We start from the raw sequence: 22,624 nt of genomic DNA on the forward strand, positions 1-22,624 counted from the left end.
CTGTGCCCTGGGGAAGGGCTTGACCACTCGGCCCCTTTGGAGCAGACATATTGTGTCCCCCACCCCAACCCCTCAACCTCAGCCCAGTGTTAGTCCTTCCCATTGTGGGCCTGGGCTAGCAGGACCAGGCACTCACTGCCTCCCCCCTGGTACACAGGCTCTGCTGGGGCCACCAAGCCCCCTAGTGCCCCCTCCCATCTGTAGTGCATGGTATGTGGTGCCCCCAGGACTCCAGGTCAGATCAGGCCCCATCTTGCATCCCATCCCCGCTGTCAATGTGTCACTGAATAAATTTAGTCAGGGAAATGAGAAAAAAAAATAAGTTTGAATCTTTAGATTTCTGAGAACATAAGTAAGTCAGTGGGCTTTGTGTATGTCTGAATACAGTAAGTCCTGGTAGAAAGAAACTTTGCTAACCCAGATATTCAGGAGAGTGAGCTGGCTGGCTAGGCAATTGCCCATAATGACACAATTCTAGGACTATGCTTTAGATTAGATTGTTATGTCTAATTTTAATTTCCCCATTATAGAGGGAATTAGAAAAGTTGAGTGTGTGCACAGAAAAGCAGTGAAAATTATTTTTAAAAAAATTTAACCTAAAAAGAGAAAGTAAAAGTTCTTTCTTCCTGAGGGATGACAAAGAGGAAACCTAAGTTTTGTCAGTTTTGGTTTTGAAGGCTTGTTGTCGTGGGGCCCCTAACCCTCTTCCTTCTAGTGTCCAGCACAGGCAAGGCATGTTTCTGAGCTGGGAGCCAGGGAGCCCTTAGGGGGCTTTAGAGTATGGTTTGGAATCTTGGAATCCCTGTCTACCAAAAGTTGGCTAAAACTGCATTATACCTTATACATACATACGCTACAGTTTTTCAAATATGTGTTGATGTAGTTTTGGTAGTAAAATCTAGAATCACACAGAATCCAGTTTATTTTTTTGTTGTATTTTCTCAGGTCGGGGGTCAGGGTTAGTGGTTCTGAAATTATTTTGCAGCTTAAGGAGATTCTCATGGGAAACTACGGATATGGATGGAACAAGAGAAAATGATGCTATGTTGCCGGGTGAGGTAATGAAGTTGACACTTCCAGGGAGTTGGACCAATTCCTCCAACTCCTGGAGCTTTGCCCTGGAGCCTACCGTGCTCACAGTAGAGTGAAGTGAAAACATTCTGGTCGTGGCTGCCACGGACCATCCCAGTGAAGTGAGACTTGCCCAACCCAGGCCACTCGCCCCAGGAGGGAAGGCAAGGGGCTGTCAGCAGCTTCCCCAGCACTGAAGACATCTTGCTTTGCTGTCCGTCAGTTCACGTAAAGTACTTGGGGAAGATGGTCATGTAGCAGCTCCTGTGCCATGCGCCCTGCTGACTCTCTAAGCCGCCTTGGCCATTGGCTTCAGAACCCTCCTCAAGAGTGTACAGGTATCACTCTGAATTGATTGGGGTTGGCATGTTGGTTGAAACCAGTTTGCCATCTCTAACCAAGAGACTCCATCATAAATATAAATGATCAGTGATCACACATGGATCAACTTAGGAAGGGTCTGATGTCTGCCTTAGCTAAGAATGAGGGGTAATGGTCAACAGGACAATTTCAACAGCGGAGGAGGCATGCTGTCCAATCCCCTGAGGATGGATATGGAATTTCTATCTCAGGAGATCTTTAAAAATGAATATAATCATCTATTTAGTTGCAGAACTACCTGAAGTCAGGGACCTGATTTGAGCACCTTCGTCTTATGATTTCCTGGTCCTTCGATTTCCTACCTGTTTTAGCCTTCCTTATTTTGATTGAAACCATTACAGCTTTGCTTTGGTAGCTTATTACTGAATTTTATTACTTCTTCTATTGGCTAATTGATTCCCTGGATGTCTTTGTACATTCTGTGAATAGATATGAAACATCTAGGAGGATGTTACGCTTCTCCTCTTTTTAAGATGCAGAGTCTTTGTGAGCTGCTCTTTTAGTTACTGGTGTTTGGGAAATGTTTAGTAAGTTATTACAACAGTTCCCATTATTTTTCCTGAGTTTTAAAAGGCTCCTGAAAAATTAATCAGATTAATTTAAACATTTGAAATCTTCTGAGTAAAGTACTCTATACATAGCTAGCAGTAAATTAAATTTTCAGTTGCTTTCAGATACTCATTCTAGAATTAGGACTTTAATTCTGTGTGCATTAACCCCTGATTATTCCACTAATTTAACAAGCTTGTTGATTATTCAAGCAAAAATCTCAAGATATGTATTCTTTTATAATTTTGAATATTACCTGTGTGCTTGCAGCCATTTCCTGTTTGCAAAATAAACTGAATTTTCAGATCAGAATGCCTTGATAATGTTAATATAATTTTGGAGTTAATAAAGTTTGGGTTATCTTTATAGTACTCTTTTTTTTTAAGATTTTATTTATTTGTTTGAGAGAGAGACAGAGATAATGATAGAGACAGTGAGAGAGAATGCAAGTGAGGAGGAGAGGGAGAAGCAGGGTCCTGGGATCAAGACCCAAATCAGGCTCCCTGGGGTCATGACCTGAGCTAAAGGCAGGTGCTTAACAGACTGAGCCACCCAGGCGCCCCTTCATAGTACTCTTTATGAGTGGAAATATTTAAGATATAAAGATTTTTTAAAAAATAAAATTCTTTTCAAACTTTGAAATTTTACCTCTTTTAATTTATTTCTAGATGAAGGGGTGATTAAAAAAACCCTCATCAAGACATTAACAAAATGGGGATGCCTGGGTGGTTCAGTAGTTGAGCATCTGCTTTCGGCTCAGGTTGTGACCCCGGTGTCCTGGGGTCGAGTCCCACATTGGGCTCCCCGCAGAGAGCCTGCTTCTCCCTCTGCCTGTGTCTCTGCCTCTCTCTCTGTGTCTCATGAATAAATAAATAAAATCTTAAAAGAGACATTAACCAAACATTAAGAAAAACATCAGTTGTTAAAGCCACATACACAAATATATAACCAAATGTCCATAATTATATACCACAGCATTAGGCAAGACCAACCTAATGTAATGAATGATAATTATTATTAATGTTACTGTTTCTTGCTGGACTAGGATAGACAAGATTTTTTTCCAGCTATATTAGGATATAATTTATTTTAAAAATTGTGTGTACTTAAAATGTACAACATTGTGATTTGATATACATATTCATTGTGAAATATTTAGCACAGTCAAGTTGATCAACACATCCTTCACCTCCCACAGTTATCTTTTTGCATATGTGTGGAGGTGAATGCTTAGGATCTATTCTCTTAGCAAATTTCAAGTACACAGTACAGTACTACTAATCATAGTTGCCATGCCATACATTAGATCCTCAACTCACCATATTGCTCAAAGCTTTTACCCTCTTACCAGCATTTCCCCATTTCCCCGACCCTATAGCCATTGGCAACCACCATTCTACTTTCTGTTTCTATGAGTTCAACTTTATTTTTTTTCTTTAGATTTCTGTGTATGAATGATACCATACAGTGTTTTGTTTTGCTCTGTTTTTTTTTTTTTCATTTAAGATAATGGCTTTCAGGTTCATTCATGTTGCAGATGGCAGGATGTCCAACTTCTTATGGCTGGATAATATTCTGTTATCTAATCATATTTTCTTTAACCATTCATCCATCAATGGACATACAGGTTTCCATATTTCTGTATCTTGGCTATTATGAACAATGCTGTAGTGAACATGAAAGTCCAGATATCTCTCTAAGATACTGATTTCATTTCCTTCTGATGTATATCCAGAAGTGGGATTTCTGGGTCATATAGTAGTTATATTTTTAATATTTTGAGAAAACTCCATACTGTTTTCCATAATGGTTGTACCAATTTACATTCCCACCAACAGTACATGAGGGTTCCCTTTTCTCGGTATCGTCATCAACATTTGTTATCTTGTCTCTTTTTGATAACAGCCATCCTACCAGGTATGAAGTCATGTTGTGCTTTTGACTTGCATTTCCCTGATGATTAAACTTTTCATGTACCTTTGACCGACTATCTATTCAGGTCCTTTGCCCATTTTATTATCAGAGTGTGAGATTTTTTTTTTTTTTTTGCTATTGTACAAGTTCCTTGTCTATTTTATTTTATTTTATTTGTTTTTTTTTCCTTGTGTATTTTAGATTTTACCACTTTATCAGCTACATGGTTTGCAAATATTTTCCTCCTCCTGTATGTTGTCTTTTCATTTTACTGATTGTTTTCTTTGCTATGCAGAAGCTTTGCAGTTTGACATAGCCTCGCTTGTTTTTTTGTTTGATTTTTATGTTTTGTTTTGTTTGCTTTTGTTGCCTCTGCTTTTGGTGTCACATCCAAAACAGATCAGTGTCAAGAAGCTTTTTCCCTATGTTTTCTCCTACAAGTTCTATGGTTTCAGGACTTATGGTTAAGACTTTAATCCATTTTGAGTTCATTTTTATAAGTGGTATAGGATAGGGCCCAGTTTCATATTTTTGCGTGTGGATATCCAGTTTTTCAGCACCATACATTGAAGAGACTGTCTTTCCCCCTTGTGTGTTCTTGGTACCCTTGTCAAAGATTCGTTGACCGTATATGACTCGTCTTATTTCTGAGCTTTCTCTTCTGCTCCATTGGTCTATGTGTCTATTTTTATGCCACTATCATACTGTTTTAATTACTGTCGTTTTGTAATATGTCTTAAAATCAGGAAGTGTGATGCCTCCAGCTTTTTTTCTTCTTTTTCAAGGTAGTTTTGGCTTTTCAGGGTCTTCTGTGGTTCCATACAAATTTGGAGATTGTTTTTTGTATATGTCTTTTGCATTGAATCTGTAGATTGTTTTTAGTGGTATGGACATTTAAAAAAATATTAATTCATCCAGCCTAAGAACGTGAGCTATCCTTTCACTTATTTGGTATCTTTTCAGATTTTTTCGTCAGTGTCTTAACAGTTTTCAAAATATAGGATTTTTACCTCTGGTTAAATTTAATCCTAAGTATTTTATTGTTTTTGATATTGTAAATGAGATTGCTTTCTTGGCTTCTCTTCCAGACAGTTCATTGTTAGTGGCAGAAATGCAACTGATGTTAGTATGTTGATTTTGTACCCTTTCTCTTTACTGATTAGTTCTAGCAGTTTTTTGGTAGAGTCTTAGGTTTCCATGTATACTATCATGTCATCTACAAACCAGAAAATTTTTTTTGTGCTCTTCCTTTCTAATTTGTATGCTATTTGTTTTTCTTCTTATCTAATTGCTCTAACTAGGACTTCCAGTACAATGTTGAATAGAAATGATAAGGATAATTATCCTTGTCTTTTTCCTAATCTTGAAGAAAGGTTTTTAACTTTTCACTATGGAATATAATATTAGCTATGGGTTTTACATAATAGCCTTCATTGTATTGAGGTACATTCCTTCCAAACCTAATTTGTTGAGAGTTTTTATCTTAAGAAGATAATGAATTTTGTCAATGTTCTTTTTTTTTTAATTGAAGTGTAGTGGACATGCACTATTAAATTAGTTTTAAGCGTACAACATAGTACAACATATTGATTCAACATTTATATATATTAGAAGTGCTCACCATGATAAATGTAGCTGTCATCTGTCATCATACAAAGTTGTTACATATTATTACCTATATTCCCTATATTGTACTTTGTATCCCTGTATCTTATTTTATAACTAGAAATTTGCGCCTTTTCTCTTTCCTTCCTACTTCCTTCCCTCCTTCCTTCTTTCTTTCTTTTTTTTTAAGATTTTATTTATTCATGAGAGCACACACAGAGCAGAGAGGGGCAGAGAGACCGGCAAAGGGAGAAACAGACTCCATGCAGGGAGCCCGACATGGGACTCGATCCCGGGACTCCAGGATCATGCCCTAGGCAGAAGGCAAGCACTAAACCGCTGAGCCACCTAGGCATCCTCCTCCTTCCTTCCTTCCTTCCTTCCTTCCTTCCTTCCTTCCTTCCTTCCTTCCCTCCCTCCCTCCCTCCCTCCCTCCTCTCCTTTCTTTCTTTCTTTCTTTCTTTCTTTCTTTCTTTCTTTCTTTCTTTCTTTCTTTCTTTCTATTCATTTATTTATTTTAGAGAGATTGCATGGGGGGAGGGAGTGAGGGAGATGGGGAGAGAGAACCTCAAGCAGCCTTTCCTCTCAGCGCAGAGCCCCATTGGGGGCTCAGTCCCATGACCCTGAGATCATGACCTGAGCCAAAATCAAGGGTTGGATGCTAAATCGACAGAGCCACCCAGGAACCCTGGAAGTTTGTAACTTTTAATTCTCTTCCCTTGTTTTGTTCATCCCAACTGGAAATAACTAGATTTTTCTCTATGAGTTTGTTTCTATTTTGTTTTGCTTTAGATTCCACATATAAGTGAAATCATGTGGTATTTTTCTTTCTCTGTCTGATTTATTTCACTTAACTTAATATCATCTAGGTCCATCCAGGTTGTCACAAATGACAGATTTCATTCTTTTTATGGCTAAGTAATATTCCACTGTATGTATATACCATATCTTCTCTATCCATTCATCTGTTGATGGACACCTCGGTTGTTTCCATATTGTTGCTGTAATAAACATAGGGATACATATATCTTTTTGAATTAGTGTAAATACTTAGAAGTACAATTGCTGGATTATATGGTAGTTCTATTTTTAGTTTTTTGAAACTTCATACTTTTTCCATAGTGGGTGCATCATTTTGCATTAACACTCACTTTGCACAGAGTTCCCTTTTCTCCACATCCATTCTCCAACACTTGTCATTTCTTGTCTTCTGGTAATAGCCATTCTGACAGTTATGAGGTGATAATCTTATAATCTTATTGTGGTTTGATTCATATTTCCTAAATTGTTAGTGATGTTGAGCATCTTTTCATGTGTCTGTTGCCTATCCATATTTCTTTGGAGAAATGTGTCAAGTCATCTACCCATTTTTTAATTGGATTTTTTTTATATTGAGTTGAGTGAGTTCTTTATTATCTTTTTGTTTAAATTCTAGTTAACATGTAGGGTAATATTGGTTTCAGGAGTAGAATTTAGTGATTTGTCACTTATATATGACACTCATTGCTCATCACAAGTGCCCCTGTAATACTTATCACCTATTTAGCCCATCCCCCACCCACCTCCCCTAAAGGAACCTTCATTTTGTTCTCTATACTTAAGAGTCTCTTATGGTTTGCCTCTCTCTCTTCCTCCCTCTTCCCCTATGTTCATCTGTTTTGTTTCTTAAATTCCACATATAATTGAAATCATATGATATTTGTCTTTCTCTGACTTATTTTTCTTAGCATAATATACTCTAGCTCCAACCATGTTGTTACAAAGGGCAAGATTTCATTCTTTTTAATGGCTTGTAATATATTCCATTATATATTGATACTATAAACACACACACACACGCCACACACACACACACACACACACTTTTTGAGGAATCTCCATGCTGTTTTCCAGAGTGGCTACACCAGTTTGCATTCCCACCAACAGTGTAAGAGGGCTCCTCTTTCTCTGCATCCTCACCAATATCATGTTTCCTGTGTTGTTAATTTTAGCCATTTTGACAGGTATGAGATGGTATCTCATTGTGGCTGTGATTTGCATTTCCCTGATTATGAGTGATATTGAGCATCTTTTCATTTGTCTGTTGGCCATCTGGATGTCTTTGGAGAATTATCTATTCATGTCTTTTGCCCATTTTTTAATTGGATTATTTGTTTTGGGATACTAAGTTTGGTAAGTTATTTATAGACTCTGGATGCTAACCTTTTATCAGATATGTCATTTGCAAACATTCACTCTAGAGGCTGCCTTTTAGTTTTATTGATTATTTCCTTCACTGTGCAGCTTTTTACCTTGATGAAGTCTCAGTAGTTCATATTTGCTTTTGTTTCTCTTGCCTCTGGTGATATGTCTAGTAAGAAGTCGCCGTGGCCAGTGTTGAAGAGGTTGCTGCTTGTCTTTTCCTCTGGATTTTAATGGTTTCCTGTTTCACATTTAGCTCGTTTATCCATTTTGAATTTGTTTTTGGGTATGTTGTAAGAAAGTGGTCCAGTTTCATTCTTCTGCTTGTGGCTGTCCAATTTTCCCAACACCGTTTGTTGAAGAGACTGTCTTTTTTTTCTTTTGAATATTCTTTCCTGCTTTGTCGAAGATCAGTTGACCATATAGTTGTGGGTCCATTTCTGGGTGTTCTGTTCCATTAATCTATGTGTCTTTTTTTGTGTCAGTACCATATTGTCTTGATGATTACAGCTTTGTAATGTAGCTGGAAGTCTGTAATTGTGATGCCTCCAGCTTTGTGGGATCTTCTGTGCAATATTTTAGATATTAACCCCTTATTGGCTATATTATCATTTGCAAATATCTTCTGCCATTTGGTAGGTTGCCTTTCTGTTTTGTTGATGGTTTTATTTGCTGTGCCACCCTGTTTATTTTGATGTAGTCCCTTTTGTTAAGTTTTTGCTTTTGCTGCCTTTTGCCAGAGAGGATCCAAAAAACTGCTCAGATTGATGTTCAAAAGCTACTACCTACATTTTCTTCCAGGAGTTTTATGAGCTTTTGTCTTACATTTAAGTCTGTAATTCATTTTGAGTTACTTTTTGCATATGATGTAAGTTTCATGCTTTTGCATATTGTTGTCCTCAAATGCCCTTTCTATATCTATTAGGATGATCATATGTTTTTTTATCTTTCCTTCTATTAATGTGGTGTATTGCATTTGTTGATTTGTGTACTTGAACCACCCTTTTATCCAGGGATAAGTCCCATTTGATCATGGCATATGATCCTTTTTTTGTACTATTGAATAGTTTGAGGAGTTTTCCATCTGTATTCATTGGTGATATTAGCCTGTACTTTTATTTTCTTGTGGTGTCCTCTGGATTTGGAATCAAAATGATGCTGGCTTTGTAAAATGAGTTTGGAAGTGTGCCGTCCTTTTCAGTTTTTTGGAAGAGTTTGAGAAGGAGAGGCATTAATTGTTATTTAGATGTTTGATAGAAATCACCAGTGAAGCCATCTGGTCTTGAGCTTTTCTTTGTTGAGAAATTTTTAATTGTTGATTAAACCTTCTTACTGTTACAGTTTTTCAGATTTTCTATTTCTTCATAATTTAGTCTTAGACATTTGTATCTTTCTAGGAAATTACTCATTTCTTCTAGGTTATGCAAACTGTTGGCATGTAATTGTTCATAATTCTCTTATCTTCTGTATTTCTGGGGTATGAATTGTAATATGTCCTCTTTGGTTCCTGATTTTGAGTCTTCACTCTTTTTCTTAGTTTAATTAAGGGTTCTCTATTCCTATTGATATTTGCTATTTCCTTCCCTTTTCTAACTTTGGGTTTCATTTATTCTTTTCTTAGCTCCTTGAGGTGGAAAGATGGATTGTTTATTTGAGATCCATCTTGTTTATTAATGTAAAGATTTATCACTATGAACTTTCTCTTACAACTGCTTTTATTGCATTTGTTAAGTTTTGGTGTGCTGTTTCTATTTTCATTTATCTCAATATATATTTAAATTTCTCTTTTGATTTCCTCTTTGATCCATTGGCTACTCAAGAGTATATTATTTAATTTTTACCTGTTTTTGAATTTTTTCTCCTATTATTAATTTCTCATTTATAGTATTATAGTCAGAAAAGATATTTCATAATGATTTTAGTATTTGTAAATTTGTTAAGACTTCTTTATGATATAACATAATTTATCCTGGAGAATGTTACAGGTATGTTTGAGAAGAATGTGTATGTTACTGCTATTGGATGATATGTTGTGTGTCTCTTAGATCTATTTGCTCTAAAGTATGGTTCATGTACACTATTATTTTCTTATTATTTTTCTCTGTGATTATCCATTGTTGAAAGTGGGATAATGAAGTCTCCTACTATTATTGCATTCTCATTCATTTCTGTCTTCAGATCTGTTAATATTTGTTTAATGTATTTAGGTGCTCTAAAATTGGAGATGTGTATATATATATATATATATATACACACACACACACACACTCATATATATGATTATTATTTCCTCTTAATGAATCCTATTTGCATAGGATATCTTTTTCCATCCCTTCCTTTGAGCTTATATATATCTTTAAAACTGAAGTGTCTTATTGTTACCATATAATTGGGTCTTGTTTTTTTAATCCATTCAGCCACTTTATGTTTTTGATTAGAGAATTTAATCTATTAACATTTTACAATAAATATTGATAGATAAGGACTTATTATTGCCATCTTATTGAGTTTTTGTAAAGATTTTTATTTATTCATCAAACACACAGAGAGAGGCAGAGACATAGGCAGAGGGAGAAGCAGGCTCCCTGCAGGGAATCTGATATGGGACTTGATCCTAGGACCCCGGGATCACAAACTAAACCAAAGGCAGATCTCAACCACTGAGTCACCCAAGTGCCCCTCCATCTTACTGTTTTAATTATTGTTTTTAAGCTCCTTTGTTTCTTCCTTTCTTGGTATCTTCCTTTGCAATATGATGGTTTTCTGTAGTTTAACGCTTTTAATCCTTTATCTTTTTGTTTTGCTTTATTGTTTGTTTTGCTTTACTTTTGTTTATCCTAGGTTTTGCTTTGTGGTTACTCTGAGGCTTGCATAACACATGCTTTAGTTATAACAGTTTATTTTAAGCTTATGACAGGTTAGTTTTAATCTCATACAAAAGCTCTACCTTGTTATCCTTTCCCTACATTCTTTATTTCACAATTCACATGTTTTAATATTATATATCCACTAAGAATTACTATAGTGATTTTTAATACTTTTATCTAACCTTTATACTACAGTTTAATGATTTACATACCACCAAGACAGTACTAGAGTATTCTGAATCTGATTATATACCTATGTTTACCAATGAATCTTATATTTTCATGTTTTCAAGTTACTAATTGGTATCCTCTCATTTCAGCTTAAAGAATTCCCTGTAGCATTTCTTGTAAGATAGGTCTGGTAGTAATGGAATCCCTCAGCTTTTGTTTGGGAAATTATTTGTGTCTCCTTAATTTCTGAAGGGCATCTTTTCTGGGTAAATTATTCTGGCTTGGCAAGTGGTGGTGTTCTTGTTGTCGTTTTTGTTTTGTTTTGTTTTAGCACTTCGATTATATCATCCCACACTCTCTTGATTTGCAAGATTTCTGCTGAAAAAGCCACTGATAGCCTGGTGGAGGTTCCCTTGTATGGAAGGAATTTTTTTTAAGGTATCTGTATAAATCTCTACAGACTGAGTAACTCATTAAAAAAAAATTAGAAACTGGCACTATGTTTCCTCCTGCTGCCATCCCTTCGGCTTGCTTATCCACTTGCTGAAGCATTTGCCTAGTCTTAAGGGTCCAGTCCTTGGAAATTTGTTTTAATAACATGTTGTAAGTTGTGCACATTGCAGTAGTTTCTATCTGAAAAAAAAAAAAAGTTCAAGAGTTGAAGTTCTGTTGACAGTTAGAAAAAGCCATTTCTGACTCCCAGAAGGAATAACTTTATTTTCTTTGTTCTTATATCCTCTTTGAATAGTATAATACCTTCTATCAGACCTGCTCATGATGTTGGGGCTACTGAGTGCTCTGTCTTCTGCTTTGATAGCCAATCATTCTTTAGTATTATTTTGTCTTATAAGTAAACCTTAAGCTCTGTGTCTCCTAAAAACAAGATCCTAACATAGCCACTGTATTCAAGGATTTCACTATCTAGAGGGAAAAAGAGGCATAAAGTAAAGTAAAATGTAATGCGTGAGCATTAAAGGGTGATATGGTCACAGAGCAGGGATCATTGCACCCTTGAGAGGTATGTGCCTGTATTTCTAACATCCTAGTAGTTTTACCACCCTTAAGGTGTTTTATGTTGGGGTTCACAGCTGATATTTGTTTTAGAAGTTAGTTGGGTTGTGTTAACTGTGTTTAGTTAATGTTTCATGGAGAGATGATTTCACCTTCATTTTAACCCACACAGCACATTAATAAGGTATTCTGTCAAGATTAGCAGCAACATTTTTTGAGGGCTTGTTATGTGCAGGATGCTGAGCTCTGTGTTGAAGGGATGCAAAGTTATAAAGCACAGTTCCTCCTTTGAAAAGGTACAGTATCCTTGGGGAAGCAATATTTAGAGAGAAGATAAATATAATACAGCAGTGTCTTAAATTTCTGCAGAATGCTATAGTTTTTAATACACCGCATTTATTCTTTGTGATAACCCTGTAAGGAAAGTTGTTGTAAACACTTTATGATAAGAAAATTCGGTAGCTTCCCAGTTATACAACTGATGTGTGGCAGAGACAGCACTCGAAGCCACCTGACTTTAATCTGCAGCACCTCTTACTTTGACATAGTAAGAACTGAGTAGTTCATGTGGAAATCAGAGAATGAGGTCTCACAAGCCCTGTCCAGGCACCAAAGAATATTTCAAGATCTGGTGTGCAGTGAAGAAGTGAAGTTTGGGCTGGGCCAAGACTAACTGCTGAGCAATTAGCTGAAAGTCAAGAGTTTGAGTTGAGAGGATCCCAAGAAGCAAAATTTGATGTGAAAGCTGCTAGGAGTTCTGTGAAGAGACAAAGTAGGAAAGCTGGGAATTTGTGAGGGCAGCTTTCAGCCTGGCCCAAATTCATACTTCTTTTGAAGACTGAGTTCCTTCCTTGCTGGTCTTAATGGCATGTGACATGCTGAACCTAAACTTTAACATGGATAGTAAGGTGTGGGATATTTATTTGTATTTTGCATGGATTATACAGTCATGTGATAAGGCTGATGTGCGGCTGGCTCTACTGCATGTATTTTATTTCCAAGGTGTGTATGTTAGATTCTCACTGTTTGTACATTGGTGAAATGCCACATTTCAGGTGCTTGGTATCCATATGTGGCTGTGGTTACCATATTGGACAGAATGGTAAACCTGAATTCTTTTTTTTTAAAGTTTTTAAAGCAATATATGCACATGTGAAAATATTCAAGGTGTTCAGAAGGTGAAAAATGAATAGTGGAAATGTCCCCCCCCCCCTTTCTCAATTTCTCTCCCTCTCCCCAGTGCCTCTCTGTCTCTTTTACTATTAAAACTTTCTGTTATTTCCTTTCAGGAATAGGAAGACATATCCATTAAAGTTGTGTATACATAAGCTTTTTATAGATTTCAAAAATTGACTACTGTTTCATTCTTTTAAAAAAGATAATCTTAAAAAAAAAGTTCTTAACATTCTATCCAAGAGATCTTCACAAAACTATGCATTTAGCTCTAACTACCTCTTTTAAAGGTTGCCTAGTGTCCCTTGTTTGGAAATAGAGTTTGTCAGTTTCCTATTTTAGGTTTCTATGTTGTTTCCTTTTTTCTTTTTTTTTTCTTTTTTTTTTCTTTTTTTTCTTTTTTTTTTGCTATTTAAACAGTGTTGTAATATATATATAGTCTTTGTTTTGTATGTTTGGGGAGTATAGAATCTGGGGCAACAGTAGGGCATAAAAGACTGGAAAGGAGACCAGAGATATAATAACGGTGAAAAAAACTGGCTGTGAGGGAAGATGATAAATATCTGTATCAGTAGTCTGAAGAGTGGCCTTTAAGTTTAATCAGTACAGTCGCTTCTGTGGGAGTATTTAAGAAAAAAGTTTTAAATGTCAGTATATTTTATTACAATATGTATATGTTTTTCTAACTGCTATTGTGTTTAATTTTGTTATTTAAAATATTGCAGTTGTAATATATTTATTTTATATAGTTTGGAAAATATAAGAATAAAGCAGAAGAGAAATTTCACCCACACTCAGAGAAAACTAATATTAATATTTTTATTTCTTATTTCTGTATATGTATTAGTTTTTACACAGTTGAGATCATATTGTATATACATGTGTTTATATTCAAACTTTGCTTATCATCCTAATCTTATTGATTTAATTTTCTTTCATCATTTTTTGCCTGCCTTTTTTTTTTTAAGGTAATAGAAATCTAACATTGTTTTGGAATGAATTTGGATACCAGCATAACACAGACATGGAGAAATCTTCAGATTCTATTCAATATCAAAGACGAAAAGCCCTGGCTATCCCATTCATCATTCAATGTGGTGAGTGTTGAATTTCATTCCCATCAGCAAACATTTAGTGAGTTCCCAATAGCAAGTCTTTGTGCTAAAAAATGGGTTATGGGAGAGATAGAGGTGGGTAGGACAGAGTTCTTGCTTTCAAGGAGGTTGGGTCTAGGAAAGGTTCAGAAACGTATGAGACTAATTGTAATAGAGATGAAAGTTAGGTAACTGATGTCAAAAAGGCATAAAGTTATTTGAGGCTTCAAAAAAAGGAGGTGGAGGAAGTTGAGGCCAGGTTTCTTGACAGAGGTAGCCCTTGCCATGGTCTTTATTTTATTTTATTTTTTTATTATTATTATTTTTTTGCCATGGTCTTTAAAGTAGCTTTTGTTGTTGTTGTTATTGTTGTTTGTTTGTTTTTAGCTTCTTCGATGTGGCCACTTCTCTCCCTTTAGTTGTGGAGTTTTTTCTGCCAGTCTTCAGGTCTATGTCTGGGGTATTTTAGGATGATGTGATGGGATGAGGTGAGAACTGTGCTCCTTCAGTTCTGCTGCCATCTTCCTCTATATCTCTCAAAGTTAGAATTTTGAGAGGCGGAGATGTAGTGGGGGAATGTGTGTTAATATCAAGTGTATATACTTCAGCTAGAATTTTTGTGATAGAATAATAGAAATGGTTTTTAAAAATTTTTAATATCTAGCATGGTGTTAAATATATAGTACTTAGTAATTGACTCCGGAATGAATGATGAATGAATAATAAAAGACAAGAGTATTTAGTTTGAGCAAACCTATTCGAGGGCCTTGAATGCCAGAGTAAGGAGTTTTTACTTTGATAAGTAATGATGAGGCTTTGGGAGTCTTTCAGTAGGAGAACAACATCACTGAAGCATTGAAAACTTATTATTGTGTGCTTCTAATACATCTTCTAGCCAATGTACAAAGGGTTAGAGAATTAAAGACACTTTACATCTGCAAGGAATCTGCCACTGAGTGGGGAAGGCAGCCAGGCAAACAAAAAAGTGCTTAATAGTGTGCAAAATTCTGTAGTTATTTATGGCCCAGGGAACACCTCTCCCACCATGTCCCTGAGTGGTCTAAGGAGGACCTGAGCGTCATATGTAACTTGTAGTAAGGTAGCTCTGAGAGCTCAATGCAGGTTGATTTGGAGGAGGGCTAGCACAAAGGTGGGGGTCAGACCTGTGAGGAGCTGACTGGCATCGTCCAGGGTCCAGGGGAGAAATTGTAATTGTCTGAAGATAGGCGTGGCTGTGCTATTTAAGAAGAACATACATGACACAGACACTCAGAAGGTACAGTTGAGGAAATTGATGACTATATGCAACAACCTGTAGGTTGATAACAATAATGGCTAAAAGTTACTGTGTGTTTTTGATGTGTGCAGGGTACTTCCAGAATCCAGTCTCCAGTAAGTATCTGAGAGCTACTTGAAATCGGGCAACTCTTTAAGCCTCAGTTTTTCAGAGTTATAAAATGGAGTTAGTGATTGTAGCTACATCATACAGCTTTGTGTAAATAAAGTGAACTAACACATATAAAGTTTACAAAGTTCTTAGGTTAACATATTAGGGTTCTCCCGGAGAAACAGAAGCAATAGGATAGATGGATGGATGGATAGATATCAATTGTGGGGAATTGGTCCACATGATTAAGGAGGCTAGAGACTCCCAAGACCTGCAGTCACCAAGCTGGAGACCCAGGAGAGCCGCTGGCTTAATTCCAGTTTGAGTCTGAAGGCCTGAGAACTGGGAGACCCAGTGATGTAGGTCCAGTCTGAATGTTGACAGGCTTGATACTCAGGAAGAGCTGTTCTTTTAGTTTGAGTCTGAAGGCAGAAAAAAACTGATGTCTCAGCTCAAGGCAGTCAGGAAGGAAAAGTCCTTCTTACTATAACAGGATAATAAGCCTTTTTGTGTCCATTCAGGCCTTCAACTAATTAGATGAGGCCCACTCACATTAGGGAGGGTAATCTACTCAGTCCATCAGTACAAATGTTCTCATCCAAAACACCCTCACAGACACACTCAGAATAATGCTTGACCAAATACCCAAGTGTATCCCATGGCCCAAACTGACACATAAAATTTACCATCATAAATAATGCCCAGCAATGTTGGTTTTTATCATTATTACATCTTTTAATCCTCAATGATCTTTTTAAGTAAGTGATAATATTAATGTCTTTTTACAGATGATGATGCTGAAGCATAGGGAATTTGTCCAAGATGATAAAGGTAGAAAGTGGTTGAGCTGTTCTAGTTCTTACCACTGTGACTTGAACATTATGTGTTCCTAACCATTGTACATACTGCCTTAATCTTAGATGAACAGAGAGAACGTTTACCTAAGAGCCATTAGCCATTAGCCTTTCTGTGTGGATAGAATTCAGAATTAAATTTGAGAAGAGCTTGGAGAGAGGCTGGAGTGCTGTGGTTCTACAGGGAAGAAAGGAATGAAAGGAAGAAATAGACAAGTCAGAACTCCAGAATAGGCTGGAGGATGGGGTAAGAGCAAGAGACAAGCGCAGAGCAAGGAACTGTGTAAATGGTTCAGAGAGCTTGATTTTCCTTGTTATGTTATTTTTGTGGTTGGACATGGAAAGTAGTGGTAGCAGAGGGATTGTTGATCAGAGAAAATGGAAGAGTTGGGTCACTAGAAGTCTTCTTGTGGTTCAGGAAGAGGTGGGGAGGGACCTATTACCAAGATTCTTCTGGGTGAAAGGAGCAGGAACCAGCTGGAAAGAACTGAACCAATAACAACAATAACAACAACAACAATAATAACAGTAATTTATTGTGGCGTGTTGGGGTAGCTGATAGAATCCTAGACTAGTTGTGCCATCAGATGTAAAGTGTGTGGTCATGGATTAACTTGTCTCTGGGTTGAAAGGTACATCATACGTTCGAGGGGTTTTTTTGTTTTTTGTTTTTTTTAAAGATTTTATTTATTTACTTGAGAGAGAGTAAAAGCATGGCAGAGAGGAAAGAGCACGGACAGGGGCAAGGGATAGAGGGAGAAGCAGACTCCCCACTGAGCAGGGAGCCTGATGTGGGACTTGACCCCAGGAGCCTGGGATCATGACCTGAGCTGAAGGCAGATGCTTGACCCACTGAGCCAGCCAGGTGCCCTCGTCATTGGCATGTGCAGTCTGACATGTTACTCTGCTGGGTTCACTCCTGATTGTGGTCTTTCTTTTGTGTGATTTTGTTTTCATTATCAGATCTTTGCCTTAAATGGAGAGTCTTGCCTTCTTCTATTCATTATCAGGAAAAAGAATTTTTTGACCTCTGGATTTGTGCTAATAATCCTAACCTCTTGGAAAACAGGTAGTTTTTGATAGTTTTCTAGAATTTGGTAATCCATTTTTAATTCCTAAAATGCATATGTGTGAAACAGGAATATGTCAGCTGTAGATAAATTTTAGCTTAATAGCTGTCATCCCTGTGAACTCTTTCTAGCTCCTTGCCACCTGTGGAAAGATACTTCATTAGTGTGCTTTTCCATCAAGATAAAAGAGACCTGCATGTAGCTATTTTGCAAACTTTGGGATGTGCAGCTCTATGCTTCTGCCGGCAGGAGACCATGACCCAGTGTTTGAGTTTTGCCTTCCAGTTCATTTTCACACAACATATGGCCTTATCGTAAAGGAGGCTTATCCAGAGGGTGTCTCCAGGGGCACTAACCTGTTAGACCATGTGCTTTTTCTATTTAAGTTATATATTGATTTCATTGCTTTGTGCTCTTGGAGGAAGAAGTTCAGACTAAAACAGGAAAAAGACCGATTAAGTATTGATGAATGTCTCTGTTATTACAGGCCCTTTAGACCTACATTATTTTCTTTGGTGGGGAAAGGATGAGGATCCCCCTTTAATGTAGGCACCCCTAAATCAAACATTGTTTCTCCATGGAATTCTAAGTTCTTTGGCCTGGATAAGTGAATCAATATTGCTAATATAGACATTAGAGTAATAACTCCTGTTTGGTTATTTTTATCCAGCCCTAAAAAAAAGAAAGAAAGAAAAGAAAAAGAAAAAGAAAGCGCGCACACACACACACACACACACACACGCACCCCAACATTGAGATACTGCTGCTACTACCCCTTCTACCTGGAGTTCCCAAATTATCCATATTTAGAGACTAAGGAAAATGCCAAAAGTGGTAAAGGCTCTTAGATTCCCCATGGCCCAGGGGTTTTTATTCTTGTTTCTTGGTTTGCAGCAGAACTCATTTTCCCCAAATAAAATTTGTCCAGACCCCAAATGTGTAAGATAAATGCAGAACTTTCCCGATTAAATTGGAAGCTGGGAATCTTGAGAGCCAAAGACTCCACTTCTCATTTCTATTCCATACTCTCTGCAAAAAGCCTAGCTCCCTGGGGAGCATGATTATAAAATACTGATCTAGCCTCGCTCCCTCATTTTAGAGAAGTGAAAATTGAAGCCCAACGGGGGCTAAGAAACCTGTTCATGAGGCTACTGGCCAAGGTCTGTGACTCCTATCTGGGTTCTAGCCTGGCTTGAAACTTAAATGTCTCCCACATAAGAGCCAAGATTGGCGCAGTTTCAATATTAAAAATAGTTACTAATATTGATCCCTTCCTGTAAGCTAAGAGCTTTTCATGCAGCATTAGTCCAGAGTTCTGAAACTGGGGCCAGACGGCCTGGGTTTGATTCCTCTGGCTCCGTTAGCTGTGAAATCTTGGGTAGGCAACAGAACATGTCTTTAACTCCGCTGTCGATCACTTAGAATAAGATGTAATCAGAGTATCTTTTGCATCTTTACTGAGTCCAGCTGAGCCCCTTAGGAGTACAATTTACTGAGTGGTTACTAGGGCTTTTTAGTTATAAGCTTTGAGAGTTTAGGTCACTCCCCACGGATCTAACATATTTATGATTTCATAGCCCAGCCTTGGGCATTATTGGACCCACGAACTGAGATCTGCCCTCTCCAGCTTTCTTTACCTCTAGTTTACCATTGTCTGTGAACTGGCGTCTCTGACTCTCAGCCTCTTCTCCTTGAAAAGTGGTGTTGCCATCACAGAGCATTGCAAGATTAGTTTCAGTTCTGCATCAATTCTGTCTTTTTTGCACGCCCGAACAGTGTTTCTTGTGATGACAGGCAAGAGAAATTTAGCCACATTGACAGAAAACTGATGGTCCTTCAAAGCCTAAGATGCATAGTCGTTCTATATTTATAATTTAAGTCCTTGATTCTTGAAATATACTGACAATGATTTTGACCATGTGTATTTCATTCCCACTGAAAAGATGAGGATAAAAACTATGCTTAATGTGGCAGTAAGAGATTTAGGAGACATGTAAAGAAAAACACATGATTATGAGGCAATTACTTGAGAGTTGACACTCCCTTTATTAGAAGTCATTAACAGCTCTAATTCAATACGGTAGGATGGACCATGAGTACTTGGAGAACACTCCATAAAATAGCAACCCCTATGCCATTGGATTTGAGTAGAATCACATAAAATCGGTGTATTAAAGTGATGGGAAGTACAATATAGTTATTAGGCAACATTCAGTAAATGAAAGGCCAGAGTAATGGGGTAAGATGTAGCATCATCTCTGTTTACAGACAGTATAGTGTTATTGTCTGCAGTTAATTGCCAATTGTCAGCAGGGTTAATGCCAAGGAATAGCATTTAAGTGAACAATGTCTAGGTAACCAGAACTTGGGCAGGAAACATAATAACAGCTTTCTCTTACATAGCAATTACATATGTTACCTCATTTCTTCTTTACAATACCCGTGTGAGCATTCATCGTTTCTCAGAGAAAACAGTGAGGCCAGCGACTCGTGCAGCTTGCCTCCCTAGACCTAATACTAGAAGCCAAGCCTTTTGATGCAAACCTGTACTCTTGCTGCCTTATCACACCCACTCCCTGAAGGCATCCTCTTTGTGTATGTGCTTTAAATGTTTTAATTCAACTTTAGTTGACACACACAGTTATATTAGTTTCAGGTGTACAACATTTACGCACAACACAGTGATTCAACATCTGTATATGCTGTGCTGTGCTCCCCACAAGTGTAGCTACCATCTGTCACCATACAACACTATTACAGTATCATCGGCTACATTCCCAGGGCTATACCTTTTATTCCCATGACTTACTCATTCCAAAACTGGAAGCTTGTATCTCCCACTCCCCTTTGCTCATTTTGCCCTTCCTTCTGGCAACCACCAGTTTGTTCTCTATATTTATAAGTCTGATCCTGCTTTTGATTTGCTTGTTTGTTTGTTTTGTTTTTTAGATTCTGAGGGTATCCTTCTACATTTTAGGAAGCCTAATGCCAGTCATTTACTCTGTGGTGGCAAAAAACACCGTATTACAAATGGTAGTATTCAGAGTTGGTGACTCAGGCCAAGTAAAATGAAGCTATTCTTTTTTGGACCACCAGAGAATCTTTTTCTTTTCCACTTTAAACACACAGGGAGGCTAGACATTTTTTATCACAGTACCACTTCCATTACATTCACGCTATGCGTTTATCTGCATTTGAAAATAGGAATCACCAGTAGGGTAAAAATGATGCCTATCATTTGATTGAACCAAAAATGTCTGAATTGTGAAAAGGATGTTTAAAATACCCATGGCTCATACTGCAAGTTAAAATTCTTTAAAGATAATTGAAAGGATTGTATTTTATTAAGATACTTGAAGTTTCTCTTTTCTGAATAAAAACCCAATGTTTTTATGTTAATGTTAATTCTCTCAAATGAAATAGAAGCCTATATAGGTCCCACTCCACAGATGCCTTCAAATTAATACTGCAGGTGGCTGTAAATATATAGTCGATGTCCCCTGATTTGTTTCTCTACCACCTTTTTTGAAAGTAACAATAAGAACAAATACCATATGTGGGTGGGAATTGTTTTTTCACAGTTGTACTTGAATATGATTGTAGTTCCTCACTCTTCCTTCTTGCTAGGGAGAACAGAAATATATCCTGTGGCCCTGAAAAACAGAAATCATGGGTTTGATATGCTTTGCTTTTCCTGCACTGTTTCAGAAGGGAGAAGGCCCTCTTTCTAGTCTCAACCTCCTTCTCCCTGTCCTAGCGTAATAGCACATTCATTTCATACAGACTTCGTCCCTTCCTCCTCTTTTTGGTTCCTGTTAATAATAGAAAAACCCTTACGTAAAGCAGGCTCTTAGAATTGAGCTTGACATTTTGCCCTACTCCTGAACATTCCTAGCCATGCCTGAAAAAAAGCCATGCCCGATGAGAGATGAACATCTTATCCTTGACAAGCCTTGATCCCAAAGGAAACTATAGTATCTCACTCTCTTGATAGTTTGGCTAACTCAGCTCCCCAGAACACAGCCACAGAACCAAAAGTAGAAGGGGAAAGAAAAGGCCTCGAACTTCCCAAGCCATATGTCTCAAAAGTCATTATTAGTATTTTATGTAACCGGGAGGGAGGGAGGCTCTCATCCACAGTCTGCTTGTTGTTCACTTATGTACAATTCTACTTGATTCTATAGTACGTGTGTTAGCCCAGCAGTGATTAGGAACGAACAGCAGTAAGGCTGGGAAGCACAGTGGCTGCCAAAAGCAGGTCCGCCACGACAGCTGAGCAGAGGATGTGAGCGTGCCGCAGCCAGGGTCACGGGGCTCACCCAGGATGAAGGGGTGACCCCCGGGCCTGGCACTGAGCACCGCATCCCACACCACGCTTCACCGTCAGCCTTCACAGTGGGTCGGTGTGTTTCAGAAGCAGAATTATTTGGTGTAGTTTAGAGAGACATATGGATTTCTATCTGAATTTTTTTTGGGAAAAAGACATTTGGCAATAATGAGATAAGCTTCAATTATCTAAAAGCATTTTTGCAAAAAGGCTTTGTTTCATGATAACGCAGGATAAATGAAGCATTAGCAAAATAATGAATATATATTCTCCCATTCTTGTAAATATGCCATCTTCCATATTTTCCCTTAAGCTCTTTGCCTTGCAGACTAGAGATTTAATGTCATGTGTTACCTAAAGTCATCAACTCGCGGCTCTTGCTTCGTATTCAAGTTTTGGATATAAGGCATAAGGAGTATCTGTTTATAGAAGCAAATCATCTTTTCCTGACCGTAGTTTTCTATTTCCTCCTGACGTTGTCTCCTGTTGATTGTGCAGTTGTTGTCAAGCAGAACACCTACCTTCCATCCCTCTGGGCACCATGAACACAGTGTCGCCATCAAAAACTGAGAAAGAGAAACAACTTCAAGAGGTGGTGCAAAGGTACCACAGGCGACTGGCTGAACAGCAGCCACAGGTGAGCTCTTAGTCTTCCCAAACTCTACTTGAACTCTCGAGCTGTTGGTTTTATGTGTGTGAATCAACCAATGTGCTTTATCCCTGTAACTTGTGTAGCTTCTTTTTTTCCATCCTTTTTTGTCATCTTTTTTCTTTTAATTTATTTATTCATGAGAGACACACACACACACACACACACACAGAGAGAGAGAGAGAGAGAGAGGCAGAGACATAGGCAGAAGGAGAAGCAGGCTCCCTGCAGGGAACCTGATGTGGGACTCCTGATCCCAGGAACCCGGGATCACAGCCTGAGCCAAAGGCAGATGCTCAACCACTGAGCCACTCAGGTGC

At 37.7% G+C, this 22,624-nt stretch overlaps 1 protein-coding gene across 1 annotated transcript in view; it reads left to right on the forward strand.

Annotated features, from left to right (window-relative positions):
* Positions 1–22,624, forward strand: part of MORC1 (MORC family CW-type zinc finger 1) — a 163,109-nt gene that overhangs the window by 72,114 nt on the left and 68,371 nt on the right. Inside the window, exons 15-17 of the mRNA XM_055316032.1 lie at positions 13,892–14,020; positions 17,222–17,327; positions 22,154–22,292. Coding sequence (XP_055172007.1) covers positions 13,892–14,020; positions 17,222–17,327; positions 22,154–22,292 — 374 coding nt within the window. The remainder of the gene's footprint in view (positions 1–13,891; positions 14,021–17,221; positions 17,328–22,153; positions 22,293–22,624) is intronic.

This window comes from Nyctereutes procyonoides, unplaced genomic scaffold, assembly GCF_905146905.1.
Source record: "Nyctereutes procyonoides isolate TBG_1078 unplaced genomic scaffold, NYPRO_anot_genome, whole genome shotgun sequence".
Lineage (NCBI taxonomy): Eukaryota > Metazoa > Chordata > Mammalia > Carnivora > Canidae > Nyctereutes > Nyctereutes procyonoides.